Source organism: Euprymna scolopes, chromosome 27 (assembly GCF_053919585.1).
Source record: "Euprymna scolopes isolate OS-2025 chromosome 27, ASM5391958v1, whole genome shotgun sequence".
Classification (NCBI taxonomy): Eukaryota; Metazoa; Mollusca; class Cephalopoda; order Sepiida; family Sepiolidae; genus Euprymna; species Euprymna scolopes.
Window position 1 is genome coordinate 78,726,346 of NC_136508.1, and position 20,000 is coordinate 78,746,345.

A 20,000-nucleotide genomic window follows, 5' to 3' on the forward strand; every position below is an offset into this window, starting at 1 on the left:
TATATATATATAATTCCAAATTAAGATTTTCCAGAGGTAAAACCACTAATGAAGATTTAACGAGGTTAATATAACAGTTCTCAATACGGAAGTCGTGGTGTAAGATATAATTCTTTTCTAAATGCTTATTTAAAACAAATAAGAAGTATATATATATATATATATATATATATATATATATATATATATATATATATATATATATATATATATATATATATATATTATATATATATATGTATATATATGTATATATGTATATATATGTATATATATACACACATATATGCATATATATAGATGCATATATATGTATATATATAGATGCATATATATGTAAATATATATATGTATATATATATATATATATATATATATAGATATATATATTTATATATATATATGTATATATATGTATATATGTATATATATGTATATATATACACACATATATGCATATATATAGATGCATATATATGTATATATATAGATGCATATATATGTAAATATATATATGTATATATATATATATATATATATATATATATATATATAGATAGATAGATAGATAGATAGATAGTACGGTAAGATATAATTCTTTTCTTAATGCTTATTTAAAACAAAAAGAAGTATATATATATATATATATATATATATATATATATATATATGAAATATATATAAGCATATATATGTAAATATATATATATATATATACTATACGATATGTATATATACTATACGGTATATATGCTGTTTTAATTTCTGCAGATTTCGTATTATAGAGTAAACGCCATATTGATTATTATATTGTAACCAATGTATGCAGTAAATGATTTCAAAAGTTAAAAAGAAAGAAATGACTTGGGTGCCATCAGCTGGCATCGAAACCGAAACATTCAGCACTCCAGCCATAGTCGTTCTTTAGCGCTTCAGCCTACGTGAATACTGCCTGAGCTTTCACCACACGATAAAAATGGGTAAAAAATGAAGCGACTTAAGATAACAATGTATATGTACGCACGTTCAGTAGATAATCGATGTAACTCTGCTTAAGTCAAATGTGTTTATTTTTTAATTTTGACCACTTACCAGCTATTTTTACAGGCTAAAACCAAACCAAAAGTGTTCCACAGGTCTAAATACCCTATATATCAAATGTCCACTCTGTAGACCAAATAATTAGAGTGAAGTTTAGCAGAGATTTTCGCACACCCACCCACAAGGTCATTTATATATATTAGCTAGCAGCCCGGCGTTGCCTGATCGTACAATACATACATAATATTTTAATTTATGCACAGCGTATGTATGTTTAAGAACGAAATTACTGATTTATATTGATTATTATACGGGGGATAATTCATCCGGTAGACTAATTCGCAAAAATAAATAAATAAATAAAATAATAATGATAATGTCGTTCATCAAATTCCGTCTGTGTTTGTATACAATATCACGCCAGATGATACGTGGGCTTGACTATGAGTGACATGGAAAAGTCACTGCCGATTCATGTTTAGTTTTTTTTTTTTTTTAATTTCCAACGACTTTTGCGCTCTGAAAGAGAGCAAAATCATACTTTTCGCAACGATTATAATTTCAAATAGTGTAATGATATTATATATTCTTCAATTTATTCATTCAAAAGAAGTCATACAATAAAGACGAAACGTTAATGGACATATAACTTGGTTTATTCCCTTTTCAGCTCTCTATCTCGTCGAGATACTATTTCCATTATTCTTATATATATATATATATATATATATATATATATATATATATATATATATATATATATATATATATATATATATATAATACTGATCAAGTGCGCTTGAAAGCCAAATCATAGCTTAATATTAGGAAATAAACAAATATTTTACTTGTTTGAAATTCATAACATAAATATATTTCGAAGGTACACTCCATCCTCAGTATGTTGTTTTCTTGACGTTATTCTCGCGTTGTCTACGTACTGTTCCACCATTTCAAAATACAATCTCTGAGATACAACACGCGGCTCTTTACAAACAGAATTTTCTTTCTCCATCTTTGCAACATGGCAAGAAAGAAGAAGAAAATAAAAAAGAAAGAAAACAACATACTGAGGATGGAGTTTTGCTCCGAAATATATCAATGTTATAAATTTCAAACAAGTAAAATATTTGTTCATTTTCCTAATATTACGTTGTGATTTGGCTTTCAAGCGCACTTGATGGGTATTTTATTTTATTCAAATTAAATCAACGTTTCGATATGGAACACACACACACACACACACACACACACACTCGTGTGTGTGTGTGTGTGTGTTCGAGAATACATTATTTCTTCAAACTGAACGAAAGAACCTGCATCGTGTCACATACAATTTTCTCGTGCCCATTTGTAACCCCATGCACTATTGACAATCCAAGTGTAACTTAAATTGATTTTTTTTATAACTTTTCTTTTATTTTTCTTCTGTTCTTCCCTTCATCTTTCTTTTTTTTGTCTTATTATTTTTTCGCCACGTAATTTGATCTACCTATTTCGGTTGCAAATGGAATTACCCAGTCACAATAACTACATCTACGACTAAATGATGTGGCAGTTATGGCCACAGAATCAAACGTATACTTTCTGTAACATACTTTTGTTAATCATACCACTGTGTTTGTATTGATCATTTCCCGCCTTTCAAGGATACAGCATTAATAAAATCTTTTTAAAAAATATTTTTTTTTGTTGAATTTATTCCTTTTGCTACTGCTTGATATTTTATATGAAACAATAAAATAATGCATCAATAGTTCAATTTTTTTATTTTTTTATTTTTTATTTTTTTCACTTTTTCATCCTAAACAAAGTATATTACAATCCGGACGAAAAGGGCTACTATTTGAGATCATGCCTAATAGGGGGTTGTGGGGAGCTGAACAACGAGATGTCTGTTCACATTACGCTTAAATTTCTGCATGTAAGTTCAATTAGCGAAGCAGAATTCCAAAGTTTAGCAGTCTGTGCCTAAACCTAAACGTAGATTCCATGAACAAAGCTTCTTTCTTAGAACTGCACGCCTGTGGAATTGTCTTCCGTTTGCCTGCTTTCCGGCTGACTACAATATGGTTGTCTTCAAGTCTAACGTAAACAAGTTCTTGATGAGCCGTTACATATAAGTTAACAAATTTACCGAATTGATTACTATATTGTCCAATTTCTAATGTACACTCTTTACCCCTTATCCTCGAGTGGCCTATTGGCCTTGATAATGTGGTGATGCTTGTGTAGAAAAAATAGTCCAATCGAAGAAACTGTAAGATTAGGTTTTCTGCCATCCAGGCCCCTCAACAGTGAAAAGTATGCCGATGGGGCACAAGTGTTATGAGTTCATCAGAGCATATCCCATTAAAGTACTAGCAAAACAAGCACATGAATGCAACAGTAGTTGCGATGGGACAGAGCTTGGCCAAAAGTGCGAAACCTATTTTTCCTTTTTTTTTTTTTAACCCTGTCTAAGAGGTAGAGACAAATGATAAGTACATCAGTCCAGATATGGCAACAGTACTCCATACATGGGCGAATCGTGGCTTTGTAAAAATATAGGATACTCTTTGGTATTGTAACATAGCGCGGGCGCGCACACAATGACAGCAGCAGTTGTTTGCAAATGACCAAGCCGTGTGCGAGGTGACGTCACGAGCAAGAAGAAAAAGGAAAGGAAAATATTATAAAAAGAGAAAAGCATGGACCCTAAAGGTTAGAGATGGACAGAGCAAACACGTGTTACATACATGGACCAAGAACGACAGGAAAAAAAAAACGTGTCCTAAACACGGTCAGAAAAAGACAGAGTATTGCGTGTTTGACATGGCAGAGTCTTGTAAAGTGCATTGGAGTACGGGAAGACTTTTGAACAAGAGACAAAGCGTTATTCTGGAAAGTACCTGTAAATAAATGTCTGTTGTTTCACTGAAAGAAGAGTGAGTCGATTTCTTTCGTTGTCTTTGTTTCCTTGCGACGGTATCTACATGTTAACACGCGTGTAACATTACCGTGTGAGTAATTTTCTTTAGCATGGTAAAGAGATCCCACCTTCTTTGCGGGTATGCTTTTCTATTGCCGTATATGCATTATATATGTATTAACTAAACTTATAGAGCACGAGGGGAAGTTGAAATAGCTTTGAAATGAAATGTTTAAAAACGATCTTTAGAGTAACTTTGCAAGATTAACGAAGAAACACAGACTTTAGAAAGTTGGTTAACATTAACATATTCAGTAACGGTGCCGTTTGCAAAAAGAGAGGTTAACGTGGTTTTGACATGTTCTCCGGCTACAAAATTCCATCTATATAAGAAAATAAAGCAATTTCATTGAAAAAATATCAAGAGCTGTTCCAATATGCCATAAAACTGTAGTGCCGCTTTTGGTTTCGGATAGTGTAACGCCATTTCAAAGTACCAAAAACAGCACTACCAATTAGTATAGATGTAGTTAAATTAGCGAATGGATAAAAAAAAATTCTATGAGTGGATCACCAGATGGCAACGGGGATTTTAAAATGAAAGCGAGAATATAAGAATTATAAGAGAGAAAAGCTCTTTTTAAGATCGGATTTTTTGATTTTTTTTTTTTTTTTTTTTACTAATTTCCAACGATTTATGCGCTGTGAAAGAGAACAAAGCTATACTTTCCACAATTATAATTTCAAATATTTCAACGACTTTTTCGAAACATGATGTCAACCGCTCGGGTTTGTCTGTAATCTGACGTGAAAACGTCAATTAACCAATCACAATACTTGGTAACAAACAAACGACTTTCAGATGAATATTGTAAAAAAAAATCATCCTTTTCACAACAATTATAATTTAAAATATTGTAAAAGGAGAGGTTAACGTGATTTTGACATGTTTTCCGGCAACCAAATTCCATCTATATAAGAACGCATATAAAACAATTTCATTGAAAAAATATCCAGATCTATTCCAATATGCCATGAAATTGTAATTTTATGGCATATTATATAAAACTAGAGTTTAGCGATGATTCCATAGGATAAAAATGAATATTACTTGTTTGAATCACTGATTTTGGTATTATTTTGGTATTATTGTAAAATGCAAATAATAACAATTTTGCAGAAATGTAAAATATACTTTGAAAGACCAAAGTTTGCTGAGAATTTTTTAAGTTCTTGAATAGGAAGTAGACAAAAGCGCCAGAAAGTTTCAAAGTTCCGTTGTGTGTGTATGTGTGCATGTGTGTATGTGTGTACGTGTGTGTGCGTATGTGCGTTTGTGTGTGTATGTGTGTGTGTGTGTGTGTGTGTTTACCTTCTGGGTGGCTGAGTTCAATGGAGGTATAGCAGTTCATTTAAAGAAATTTCAGCATGGTGCATTCCAGTCTTCTATGATGGGCGTTGTCAGTGTTGAGAGTCGCGTCGCAGTGTAACATTACCCAACACGTTGTAGTCTATGTCGCAAAGTAGACAAAGAATAGGAAAGAACTTCAACTCGCTTTTCCCCGATTCAGATAAATATTGAAAGAAAAAAACAAAAACAAAAGAAAAACACAAAAAGAAAACATGGAGACTAACAGCACTATAATTTTATCAATTATAGACAAACAACTGCAGACACACGAAAGAAATAGTTGCTTTTATTGTCAAAGTAAGAAATTAAATGGATCCCCAAAACAATTGCATCTTGGCGGTAAATGCATCATTGAAAAAAGAGGCTCCATAAGCGAAATATGTGACTGGAGGTGTACAACCTCCCCTTTTTTTACAAGTTTCTTTGTCAAAAAAAAAAAAAAAGTTTTAACAATTGAATATTTTTTAAAAAACATTTTCTTACGATTTTCTTTGTAAAAATTTTTTTTGGAACAAAACAACAATAAAAAATACTTGAAAATAAAAAAAATGTTTTGATTCTTTGAACCTTTTAGAAAGCTTTAAAAGCCCCCTCACTACCACAAAAAAAATTATTTTAAATAAAAGAAAAACAATATTTGTTTGCTAAACATTATCAAAAATGAACACACAAAAAAAAAAATAAATAAATAAAGTAAAATCCCTCCTGCATGAAAAATATATTTGCTATGAAACCTTAAATGGATACTAAAACAAAATTACGGTAGGTGTTGTTATTTATTTATTTATTTATTTATTTTTCTATATTTTTATTTCTACGATTGCCATTTATTTTACTATTTTTCTGTTTCGTACCGTTGTAAAGATTTGATAATCGGCGACGCTCGGCATAATCCAGCGGTTGACGTCATGTTCCGGGCAAAGCCGAGCGGACGCTTAGGTGCGTTCGGTTCAAGATCTCCACAAGTACTGAAAGGTTTTGTTTCGGACCTTTTATTACCAGGTAATGTTTAAAATACGTTGGAGATTTTGTCAATACTGCAGAGCGAAATTTGAGTAATCTTTCCAGAGCGCAGTATCTAGTTAAATATGTAAGGAAAGCTATTACCATACAGTAAACCACCCACACCGCGTTGCTGGAATAGTTAATTAGAAAGGAAAGCAGCCAATCAAATGAAGTCACGGGAGTTCCCAGAATGCTACTGTATGCAATCTCGGCTTGCCTTGAAGACTACATCTTCGAAAGATAACGAAGATAAAGATTTTCTATTATTTTATTTTATATTTTTTTAATTTTTTTTAATCCTTTTAGATGAGGCTTCATAATTTGCGCATTTTTTTTTCGGACTGTTATCCTCATCTTCATAGTTATTGTTTGTTTCACCACGTTTCGGCCAACTCATCCTCTGGCCTTATTCAGGTGATTAACTGCTGAATCTTGTCACTATACCCCCAGTAATTACTGCCTTCCATAGTTATTGTCTCACCACATTTTGGCCAACTAATTCTCTGGCCTGCTTTGGGTAGGATTGAAACTGTTATCTTCAGACAATATTCACCCGAAACCGTAAAGATTCAATGCCTCTATCCACTGCACCACGGTTCCAGGTGAGCATTGTCTGAAGATAACGGTTTCAATCCAACCCAAAGCAGGTCAGATGCTTAGTTGACCAAAAGGTGATTAGATAACAACAACTATGGAAGGCAGTAATTACTAGGGGCACAGTTATAAGACTCAGCATTCCTATCCCGTCGCGATTAACCACCTGAAGAAGGGCAGAGAATAAGTTGTCCAAAATGTGGTGAAATAACAACAACTATAAAGATAAGGATAACAGTCCGCAAAAATGAATACATAAAGGTTTTCCTTTATCTTAAATGAACTGTTTTCTCAGACTGATATGATCCATCTACATAAAAACCCCACTACAATAAAAAATAGAGTTTATTTTGAAAAACGTTTTCTATATCTCGTCAGAAATTGATTTGGATTAAAGAAAAAGAAGTACAGGCAGAAGTACAGGCAGCAGTGTAAAATGCCCCACTTTGGTTGTCACTGTAAAGTGATGCCCTAGATGGAATGAAAGAGAAATTATAAAAACCATGTAAAATGTCAACACATTACATTACACGGATGACAATATATGCAACGAAAGAGCAATAGTCAGTACTAAATAAAACATTGGCAATTCCACTGTAGAAGGGCATTGACGTACCATTGTTATCAAGTAAGGATAAAGCGAAACTGACTGGTATGGTATCGTCTTGGTGATGACATTGGTTTAGTGGAGCTGCTAGGTATGAAGCACCACAGTGTTCGATACTTCTAGAAAGGATTTAACATAAGCGGTGAATTTCAGGCCAGAAACAAAATTACGCTGTTTTTGGCAAAATGTTGAATTACGCCACGTCTGAATCAGAAAGGCAATGTGTTTTTCATTACCAATATAAACTATACATGCACTTGGCTATCTCCGGATGTCTAAGCAAGTATGCAATGAAGTATTTGCATTAGAAAAAAAATGAAATCTTGTAAAACTTAATAACCATGTTATTGCCGGATGTTCTGCCGCTATTCAAAAGATCTAACCATGCAAATAAGCTTGAACTCGATCTGAACAACACTTACTTACGAGTGCCACTTCGAGCGTAAATCATACTCACAAGAACAACTCATATCTTAAAGCGGCGAGTGAAGTAAATATCAAGGAGATGTCAGCTAGTACCCATTTCGAGATTTAAATTCGCAGACATGTTAGCACATAGACAGAATGTAGGGTCTTGTGGACCATCATTTACTGTGTGAACAATGGAAAGGAGAAAGTCGAGTCAAACAAGGTACGAGCAAGATCATAAACTTAGGAGTCTGGCTTAAGACACTAACGCGATCAGTATAATAAAAAATGAATTCAGAATCGATCATAAACAAAGCGATGAGCGAATTTTCGCATCTGCAGCTCCCATCTTTCTTCTTCCTTCGATAGGAAAGATAAAGACGACGTCAACTGGCAAATAAAATGATCTTCAAAATTAAAACGGAACTGTTTTATTTGTGTCGTTGTGTCAGGTGTGATTGAAAAAGCGGGAATGACATCATTACAAGACAACCATGTAAGGACGTAAGAAGTCTGCAAGGACAACTTTAAATGGAATGTCTGCTTCGCAGATGAACCGACGATGACAAGGAATATATGCCCCTTTTTGATTAATGATTATGAAATGAGCTTTCTTTGTCCACTTGAGCATGTTTAATTATCCAGAAAATGGACAGCATAAACCGATCTTGAGGTGTAAGCCATGTTGTGTTTCAGAAGAGTTTCCGATGGGTAGTTATTCTTTAAAAGTCCTGGAGATGACGAATTCTCAGTAGACAGCTGTTCTGTACAGGTTCTGAACTTTATAATTTTGCAGCCAAAGATCAAAAGATCGTGTTGACACGAAAAAAAAAAAAAAAAAAACATGTGCAAGGTTGCTAAAAAGGTTTAATTTTTATGGAACAATTCTGTTTTCTGGTTGGGTGATAGCAGAACGTGAATTAATTTGATTCGTCAGTTCCTAGCAGCAGCGTTTATGAATAGAATCTCGCAACACTGAGGGACCATACTCCATTATGACTCGTTCGTGATGGCATGAGTCACCTAGCGACTTCGGCGGCTTGGAGACTGGGTAGAAAGTACTCGTCAAGGATCCGTTCTTGACACTCAGCCCGACAAAGGCGGGGCCGGGAACTAGCCCAGTACCTGTCGGACTGAGGTACACCGCCTGGGTATTACTCAGAGGGTCCACCCTCCCAGGCCTTGCCAACCAGTTTTCGGGTGGGGCAAGTCCTTGTTGCCTGAGGCGCCCCGACCGGGGAATGCCGACGAGGATACTCAGGCAATTTTTGTAATTGCAAGAGTGCCCCTCCTTAAGAGGAGCTTGCTTAGACCCCACTTTCTGACCTTGTGTAACATATTGGTGGTGTGGGCACCAATCAAATATCTACCACACTACGAGTCAAAAATATTGCAACAACCGGAAGTCAAAAAAGCAGATCATCTGAGGTGGAAGACAAAATATATGATCGAATTATACCATATATGACTTGATGATTTTAATTACGATGTAACACTAAGAGTGTGGAGCACCACTTAGAAGGGACGTAATGCAAGAGAAAGTATCGATGCTGATGTAAAACGAGAAGGCACTTGAATAGAATCGTCCAAGCAAATCATTAATTGACGCCGTGGTTTTTTAAAGGGCTAAGTTTTCTGTGAAGAATCACCCTATCCACGGATGCGTAATTTCTCAATATTCGGAAGGAGATCTAAGGGAGAAAACTCACTTATATAAAAAAATAGAGGTGCTAGGAACAGAGAAACCAAGGAACATCAGACTGGAGCAGTATAAGCATGGATGCATGAAAAGTGTTACGAGGGCTTAATATATCTTCCTGTAAACTATAGATAGGGTTTATCTGTTATTTCACGAAAATTTACAATAACGGAAGAAAAGAAATAGAAAGATGTAGAACTTTCCAGAACCTCCAAGAAAGATCGAGAGGATTCTAGAATATTCTAATACTGAGAGGGATCTCTATAACAGAGGTTCCCGTACTAATTCGGTAGTTGTTGATTTGTCGACGTGAGTTCAATCTGGTGATGTTTGTGTTTTTGTTATTATTAGTTATATGTTAATTGTGTGATTGTTATTATTAGGTATGCGTTGTGTGATTGTTATTATTAGGTATGTGTTATTTGTGTGATTGTTATTATTAGTTATGTGTTGTGTGATTGTTATTATTAGCTATGTATTATTCAAGGGTTATAAATCAGCCGAAAGAATCCTCTTTTAAAGTCTCCTGTTAACAAAAGTTATTTTACGTTTCTGAATTTTTAGAATGAAGATTTTTTATCCTTATTATTTGGATTCTTCAGATTACTGTTCTCATCTTGAGTGTGATTTTCACAATGTTTCGGTCGATGTAACCTCCGACTTTCTTTAGGTGTAAATTACGAACGGAACCCTTTATTTATTTCACGGAGGTAACATGCTTTCGTTCCGTTAATCATGACTGGATAGAGGTTTTTTTTTTCAATTATAATTTAAGATTGCCCACACTTCCGTTTTTCGCCCCAACAGCCTCCCCCGCCGCTCCAGCACTTCCTCCCTCAGTGTAATCAAAAAACAGTAAACTCTCCTAAAAATGTTAAATGGTATTCTAATCGGTAAATGTCGGCGCGTTACTTACGGAAAAACGGTTAATTAAACTGCAGAAGCACATGTTAAGCCACACCAGTTCTATAATTGACCCCCTCCCCCAAAGAACGAAAAACAAAATTGTTTGGTACTTACGTTTTTATAAACCGTTCGTGAAAACTTTGTTTTAGATCAATTAAAATGCATTAAAAAATTTGCGGGTAGCGTAAACGGAAGCTGTAAAATGGCGAAAAATAGTCCATCGGTTCAGGGGTTAATACCACGCAAACGGTAAATTTGTGACGGGTTTGATTATCAGATTCGTTTCTATGTTCTAAAAAAATATCTTTCCGAAATTATTCCCCCCCACTCACTTGGAGTGCTTTTCTTTTCTTCTTGTTTTATTTCTTTTTCATATAATTTTAAATTGTCCGCGGAAGATTCGTACGCCATGTGAGAAGGCAGTTTGCTACGCGAAGGCACATTTAACAGCCGTCGTTTATGCTACCGTGCACACGTGCGTATCGTAAGGGAAGCTATAAAATAGCGGAAAATAGTCCATCGATTCAGGGGTTAATACCATGCAAACGGTAAATTTACGACGGGTTCAATTATCAGATTCGTTGTCAGCGACCTCGAATACCTCTAAAAAAAAAATTAGAGTGGTCGGTGTTCTGTTGTAGCATAGCACTATATTTACTGATTTTTCTAACTACTCTAACCACTGCGCCATGAGTCCTGCGAAAAATACTCTTGTGAATTACTGAAGACCTCTATTCAGTCATGGCTGACGGAGCGAGAGCATGTTGCTTCCCTGAAGTAAACAAAGTGTCGGAATTAGCATACCGACGAGTAGGGGGGAGGGAGGGAGAAAAGACGGTTTAAGTCTTGCAACGAAATGTCGACGTTGCTTACAAGCAGTCTTTCCTTGTAAAAGTAACAAATGCGTAACGATGGTCGAAGTGTAATTTGTCTAAAAGACAGCAACAACTACTACAACAACTGTAGAGCGGCCACCCCTTTTTATCTACTCCAACTCTCAGTCAACGAGATTCACGCGTGACTGGAATGTCTATTTAACTTGTAAGGAATAGGCACTCAGGTTCTTTGATTAACGGACCACCGGCCGTGTTGGTCACAGTTACCAGCACTCCTTTCTTCCCCACCGACCTACCCTCGGCAAGTCAACCAATTCAAAATTCTCACTTCGAAATTCCGTTCAAATTCCCAAAACCATTTCCTAGTTCAACAAGATCTACTGAAGAAGGGAAAATGTTACATTGACCGAAACGCTGTAAAAATGACACTCAAGATGAGAACAGTAGTCTGAAGAATCCCAATAATAAGAAAAGGTAATTTCTTTTGAAATATTTCTCTGATTAAAAGAAACCACAAATTTGTAATTAAACTATTTCTCAGCGTTCTTTACCTCCTCCTAATAACCTGAGCGACATCCCTGCCATTAGGTTTACCGACTACGTCGTTGGCTTTTGTAAATAATGTTTTTCTATACTATTGTATAAAAAGGAACGTTCTATCTGCGTATGTATGTCTGTGTATGTGTTAGAGAGACAGACATTTTCCCATGGACTCGGAAACGGCTGGGCCGATTTATTTGAAATTTCACATGAAGATATTGAAATGTCTGAGAGTGTTCTTTCCTAGTTTTTTTTTTTATCGGAATGCATCTGATAAGTATCTAAAAATCCATAATCGAACAAATTCGACTAAAGAATGAAATCCGATGTTGACCAAAAGTAACACCTTTATGCAACCTAACGCCACAAGTGCATTTGAAACGTTTTATCACCGCACAAGCAGAAAGATCCAGCCTATAAAATAAAAAATAGGTCCTTTAATAAGGCAGGGGTGCGTTCGAAATGATTGTTTCTATTTAGAGCACAATTGAACCATGGTATTGACTTTTATACGTTTAACTTTAATTCAAGTAATTCTGTACAAATAATTTCATAAAATTTATGGTTGGTTCTTTGATAAGACAGGGGCACGTCCAAACTAAATGTTTCTGTTTAGAATTGAACTATGATACTTGACTTTTGCATTTTAAACTTTAGGTGAAGCCATTATTTACAGATAATTTTATAAAATCAACAGTAGATTCTCTACAGTGCAATGTAGACTATAAAGTATTGTGAAATAAGTTACTGCGAGGTGGCATGTGAAGCTTCGTTCCGAGGCACTGCGGGTGGAGGTCTCTAACTGTAGCAGGCAATCAACTGATTTGATTAAAAATTAACGATTTAACCGATTTTGATGACAATGGGAATATGGGAGGGTGGGATATTTGTTGGCCCCCATTCAATCCCGGACAATGTCGGGTCTTCCTGCTAGTTCGAGTATATAGTGACTATTAAATTGTTTTAACGTCAGTGCATAAGTAGAAGCAAAATACATTGGTTTTGACTATTAAAATAGTACGAAATTCCTTGCTTCGTTAAATTCTGTTAAAACTCAGCTTGTGTCTTTCAATCGTAGACTTGTCCCTTTTTTTTTCGTTAAATTTTCATGGATGGTTCTGCTCCTGAGGAGAAATCGACTCTGAAACTTCTTGGGTTCAAATCTTTCTTGGAATCCATATATTAGATCCACAACTCTTTCGCTTCTTGTGAAGTCGATTCTCCATATCAATCTAATCACTTTCTTACAACTAAGGTTATTCTCTATGTTTACAAATCTACTATTATACCATGTATGAGGTATTGTCGTCATATTTGCGCTGGCAGATCTTTGCCTATTGGAGGGGTTTTTATAAGGTGCAAAGACTTATCTGTAATCGGCTGCACCCTTTCTTCTTCTCCACGACCTTTCTCTCATAGACGTGATGTTGCTAGTCTCAGTCTTTTCTATAAATACTATCATGTCATATGAAATTCAGAATTTTCTGATATATCCCCTGCCTCCTTTGTTCCAGCTCGTTGGCCGACTGGTCTCCATCAATTTGCTGTTTTGATACCTCATTGTAATACAGCTTCTCACTTCAGTAGCTTTTTTTTTTCAAGAATTGCAGGCTTCTGAAATCCTCTTCCTTCTATTTTCTGGGTCTTTTAAAGACTAAAGCCAATAGGCATCTCTTATCTTTGCAATAATCCGCTTTCGTTCTTGTTAGCTTCTTATATCAAATGGCTTCACGCGTTGTCTATAGCGATTTTAATGAGAAATGTTTTCCAACGCTATCGATAACATTTACCCATTTATTTATTTTTTATCATCGGTTTGAATACCTGTTTTGGATCATTACGTAAATCATAATCTATGACGTCACGCGAAAGGCATACATTTTTGTTAAAGCTTCAAGTCTCTAAGCATTTAAAGCATTTTTTTTTCATTGCGAGAGTATTCTAAAGAAGCACCCTTGTTACATTATGAAAATAGGATTTTCTGATGTCCTGAATTATAAGTCTTATACGTACTTTGTTCTATTTGGTTATGGATTTTTTTCTTCCTGAAGCTACAAAACAAAGCAACAACTTTTACAAAAATGACAGATTGATTCTTCGTTTAAAACCAAATCAAACAAGTCAATAGATTTTTGCATAACCTCTGAGTCGTACCACGTCTACCGAGAGAGGAGGCTGGTGAACATGACAACGTGACGTCATTACCAGATCAGCATGTACGTAAAGGGTGCCTGAAGTTTCCTGTGTTCAACCACGTGGCCATAAAAATATTTTTCGTTGTCTTAAAAAATGACTGGTAATTTTATGAAGTTAGTCCAAACGTGCATGTTTTTTCTTCTCCTAAAGAGAAAAAAAACAATTCTCCATTTAGATAATTATATAATTGCAATTAGTATAATTGCACATTGGGATAATTTTAATCTAACAAAATATAACAGTAAGTGAACTTGTTTTTGAACTTTTATTTCTATTGAAGAAAGTCGAATATTTTATTTTATTTATTTTTTAAATTGCAAAAGAACAAAAAAAACAAAAAACAAAAACAATTTTCGTATGAGAATATTTTTCAGTCCGTTCTTTTAATAATAAATAAAACTTTTAATTGAATATTTCCAAATATTTTAAAGTTAGAAGCATTTTTCACCACAGTTTTGTTTGTTTTGTTTTTGCTGTTATTTTTTTTTTTTTTTAACTAAAACGATCGATGAATTCAATATTTTAGCACCGGGCATAATTTATTTCTTTGAAATAAATTTAAAACTTAAAGTTATTGTTTTTTTATAACATTTTATCTGTAAATAATTTGCATGACTGAAATGGGAAATGAAATAGGAAATTCTCTATTCTCTCCCCAGACGAACGAACACAAATTCATCTTAAAATTCATTAACTAATCAGTTTTAATTAAAGTTTTGACATGAACTAAAAATAAAGAGTACATTAAATTTGAGGCAAAAAAGGCCAAAATATTATTTGAATATGTATGAAAAAAATAAATGTAACAAAAAATAAAAATATTAGCGTGGAAAATATAATAATAAAAATAAATTAAAATAAAATGAAAAAGAAAGTATGAATCAAATTTAATTAAAGAAATAAAATTCCAAAAATAAAATAAATACACGCTCTATTACAAAAAAGTGTATCATATATATATATCATATATATATATATATATATATATATATATATCATATATATATATATATATATATATATATATATATATATATATATGCGAAGAAAGTGAAAGAAAAACCCCAGGGGGCAACCATTAAATTAAAACCCGTTTACACAGAGTTCAAGTTCCCCGTAAAATGGCAAAAAAAAACTGTAGATTACATCGATTGGCGCCACACCAACTAATTGTGAAGGGTCAGGGAGGATGGAAAGTCCGAGGTGGGAGAGTACTAATTAGATCTCCACTGGAAGTGTGCAGTTCAAATCTGGTACCTTGCGGAGGCATTTTCTCAGGGAACACCAATGGCCGATGCCAACGATAAATCAATGGCAAACGGCTGTTGCGATAACGTACAATCATCTGCACGAGTGGTCAAGAGGTGGAGAACACTGGAAATCTGGGGAGACTTGTTATCACTCGGCCTCCAGCGAATAACACTAGTTACTGCCAGTGAGCGATCATTGATAATGGCCTGTGAGACAACTCCTAGTGAGTGAAATAATAATAATAATAATAATAATAATAATAATAATAATGTCTCCTCCCAAATTCACCACCATCCTGATTTAATATCGTAGATGTTTACTATATTATCTTAGTTTTTAACAAATGTTCACATTATGGTATGATTGTCTTTTAGTAGTTATGTGAACTTCATTTCTGTATTCATGTATTCTGTATTGATATGAAAATGAAGACTATAGCGGAGTATAGGATTCCTAACCTTTACTCCTGATCTGAAATGGAACACATATATAAAATCTGTTGCTTAGGTCGCTGGAAAAATGGTAGGATCCTTCTACCGCTCCAGTAGATATCTCACTCCTGATGCAGTTCTCTACCTATATAAAAGCCAGATACGGCTAACGATGGAGTACTGTTGCCACAGGAGCTGCTAGACCTAAACGTAGATTCCATGAATAAATCTTCTTTCTTAGAACTGCATGCCTGTGGAACTCTCTTCCGTTTATCAAGGCCCTTAGGCCACTCGAGGATAAGGGTTATAGAGTGTATAGTAGTCAATGGGATAATATTGTAGTAATCGTTAATAATGGAAATTTGGTAAATTGGATTACTTAAGGGGGGTTCATCAAGATTTTGTTTATGTTGGACTTGAAGAAAACCAAGTTGTAAGCTGGGAAGCGGGCAAATGGAACAGAGTTACACAGGTGTGCAGTTCTAAGAAAGAAGCTTTGTTCAGGGAATCTACGTTTTGATTTAGGCACAGATTGTGGATGCGTTATCGGCAGTTCTCGTTATTCTCGCTTCTCCTTATTTGTCCCTCAATCCTCATTTGTTCAATGAGTGATTTTTCTGACAAAAGGAGAAGAAAAAGCTGTTTACTAGGTTGGCAATATTTTGTGTGAACAGTTGACAGAGTTCAAAATAGACTTCGTAGCTTAGTGGGGGATGCTCTTTTCTCTTCCCTGCAATCTTTTTCCCACAAAAGAGACGTTGCAAACCTGTCTTTGCTTCATCGTTTTTTTCATGGCAAGTACTCAGCTGAGCTTCAATCTATGGCCCATCTCACCAAACTTTCACGAAAACACACACACAGGTTACATAGAAGAGAAAAGAGCATCCCCCACTAAGCTACGCAGTCTATTTTGAACTCTCTCAAGGCAGAATAAGCTGCTTCTAGCAGCTCCTACCCAGATGTGACAATAGTACTCCATTCTTGGACGTACTTAGCTTTTATATAGATATAGAATTGCATCAGGAGTGAGATATCTACTGGAGCGGTAGAAGGATGCCACTATTTCTCCAGCCAACAGATTTGATGTACGTGTTCCATTTCAAATCAGGAGTAAAAGGTCAATCTCAGAAGCTTGTCAAAACATGGAACCTCCCCTAGACGAGCGCCATCCATTTCAATTGATGCCAGATGGGGATCAGAGCGTTCATGATGTAAAGATAGAAACCTGGTTTTAGATGCATTAAAAGTAACCAGCCACCTCTTACCCCATTGTATCACGCACTCAAGATCAGAGGAGAGAGAATCAGAGAGAACTTGGTCATTTACGGCCTTTGATGTGTTGCCATAGATGGTAGTGTCGTCCACATAAATATCAACGAATGATCTAAGTATGTGTTTTGGGAGATCATTGATGTAGATCAGGGAGAGAGTTGGGCCCAGGATGGGCCCCTGAGGGACTCCAGCATTAATACTGTGCGCTTCTGATTTCTGCCCATCGACCGCTTCTCTTATGAGCCTATCAGAGAGAAATGATTTAATAATTGAGAAGACATTTCCAGCTATGCCATAGCTGGAAATCTTGTGAGGTAGGCCTTTATGCTATACCCTATCAAAGACCTTTGATATGTCAAGAGCAATTGCCCTAGAAAGATATTAACAGAATGTTGTGATTTTCAATCTCTCTCCAAAAATTATATTTCCGAGCTTTTTTGTTTCTATTATTATTATTATTATTATTATTATTATTATTATTATTATTATTATTATAAGAAGGGCGATATAATAAGAAGGCTAGCTGGTTGGGAGATGTCAGAGAAGGGTATCAGGAATGTAGCAGATGAAGAACGTCGAGATAACCAATGATGACGTGAAGGTTGGCATACGAAGGATGAAAAACTGGAAAGCATCTGGTCCAGATAGAGTGGTGGGATTCTGGTTTAAACAGTTTCCATGCCTTTATCCACCTATAGATGCTGCCCTGTAGAGTCGGAAAACTGTCTGATTGGCTTGTGAAGGGAAGAACAACACTGATTAGGGAAGATCTTGCAAACGAAACAGATGCCAATAATTATAGACCAATTACATGTCTACCACTAATGTGGAAACTGTTAACTGGAATCTTTGCGGAAAAAATTATGAACATCTTGAGAGTAATGGTGTTTTTCCTGACGAACAGAAAGGGTGTCGGAAAGGTTCGAGTGGTACCGAAGAGCAACTACTGATTGATAAAGCAGTAATGCAGGATGCAAAGATGAAGAGGAATCTGAGCGTAGTATGGATTGATTACAGAAAGGCTTATGACATGGTTCCTCATTCATGGATACGTGAAACACTATTGATGATGAAGTTTGCTGAGAATGTAGTAAGGCTTTTGGAGACAAGTATGGCTCAATGGAAAACGGTGCTGACAGCAAACAGAGAGGAGATGGAGCAAGTTGGTATTAAATGTGGAATATTCCAAGGAGATTCGTTATCTCCACTTCTTTTTGTAATAATAATGATGCCACTGAGCATCCTCCTGAAGAGAGAAAAACTGGGATATAACTTTGGATCTGGTGACAGACGCCTCAACCATCTACTGTTTATGGATGATTTGAAAATATTCGGTAGAAATGAAAATATTCGGTAGAAATGAAAAGGGAATGGAGAGACTGGTAGAACTTGTGGGGACATACTCAGAAGACATTGGGATGGAGTTTGGGATTAGTAAATGTGCGGTGCTGGTGATGAAAAGAGGAGTAAATTTTTTGAGGTAAGACGTATGCACGGGTTAAAACCCAAGGAATCCCAGGGATACTTAGTACATTAGGTGTATTATCAAGTCGTCTGGAAGGACATTTGAAAAAAAAAAACAAAACAAAAAAAAACCTACGAATTCCTAATGTGTTGGGCCAATTTTAGACCTCTGCTATTGTGGGTATCACCAATATCTTTGGGAAAACCCTTAAGCTTTGAAGTTCCTGGTTTGGAACCGGGATTTTGGAAAGTCCTCTGAGAATGAATCCCATCTCTTTTCAGAGAGATGTTATTAAATGGAATGAAGATTATCATTATTATTTTTTCATCATGCGGCTTCGAGTTGAGATTACTTCGACTGTGTTTCTAACCCAAGCTGTCATATTGTGTCACATTGTCATATGTCTTTATTTGTCACATGAAATGCACAGACACTCTAATAGTTAATGGCTATTAGAGTGTTGGTATCTTTAGCAAAATCAACTCACCAATAATCTTTTCCAACCAATTCTTTTCGGCGTGTTGTTCCACAGATAAGAGTTTCATGTTGTTAGATTTGCAAACCTATCGAAGAGAATCAGAAAATGGCCTTAAAATATGATAAATTTAAAGCGATATATTTCTAGTAAAAAACGTAGGAATTCCATTGGAATTTGTGTTTCAGTCATTATAATATGAAATGCGAATCTAAATTTAAACAAGTGAAGCATGCATGGTCCCCCCCCCCGTGAGTGCACAGTGAACGAGGCATAAAAAAATGACTGTTCAGCATTTGCCCCCCCCCCCATTTAGCCCCAAAAGTCCCCAAGGGACTTCAAATCTTGGTGAAAATGAACAAACGGTGCAGTTTTAGGCCTTAACATATGTAAATTTGAGCTCTGCACCATGCAAAATAAATAAATAAATAAATAAAATAAATGACTAAGTCCACCATTTGCCCCCACTCCATTTAGCCCCAAAAGTCGTCAAGGCCTTATCATATTTAAATATGAGTTCAGCACCATACAAAACTGCTAAATAGACATATACAGAAAATTTTCGACAAATATGATAAAATGGTCTCAACAATATAGTGTTTTATTAGCCCTAAAAGAGCTCTGGGGCACACCCAAGAGTTATCGCAAATAAAATTATATAGAAATAAGTTAGTTACAACTTTTCAGAAAGTTTTATAAAAATCCAAGGCATCAATTTTTTTTTAATAAGCACAAAAGTGTCAATTTTAGCCATTTTAACCCGAAAGACACTCCTAGATGGAGACACCGGAGTTTTCCCGGATAATCCGTTCAGTTACTATTTTACTCATATCATGTTTAATGCTTGTGCAAAATTTTAAAAAATTCCAAGTTGTAATTATTGAGAAAAGTGCGAGCAGACGGACTAGAGTGACACAATATTGGTTGAGCCACTATGGGATTAATAAATTCC

At 35.1% G+C, this 20,000-nt stretch overlaps 1 protein-coding gene across 1 annotated transcript in view; it reads right to left on the reverse strand.

Moving 5' to 3' along the window:
• The window catches only part of LOC145248933 (uncharacterized), a 52,534-nt gene that overhangs the window by 12,397 nt on the left and 20,137 nt on the right, over window positions 1-20,000 (reverse strand). The window contains exon 3 of the mRNA XM_080110725.1: window positions 19,061-19,136. Coding sequence (XP_079966851.1) covers window positions 19,061-19,136 — 76 coding nt within the window. The remainder of the gene's footprint in view (window positions 1-19,060; window positions 19,137-20,000) is intronic.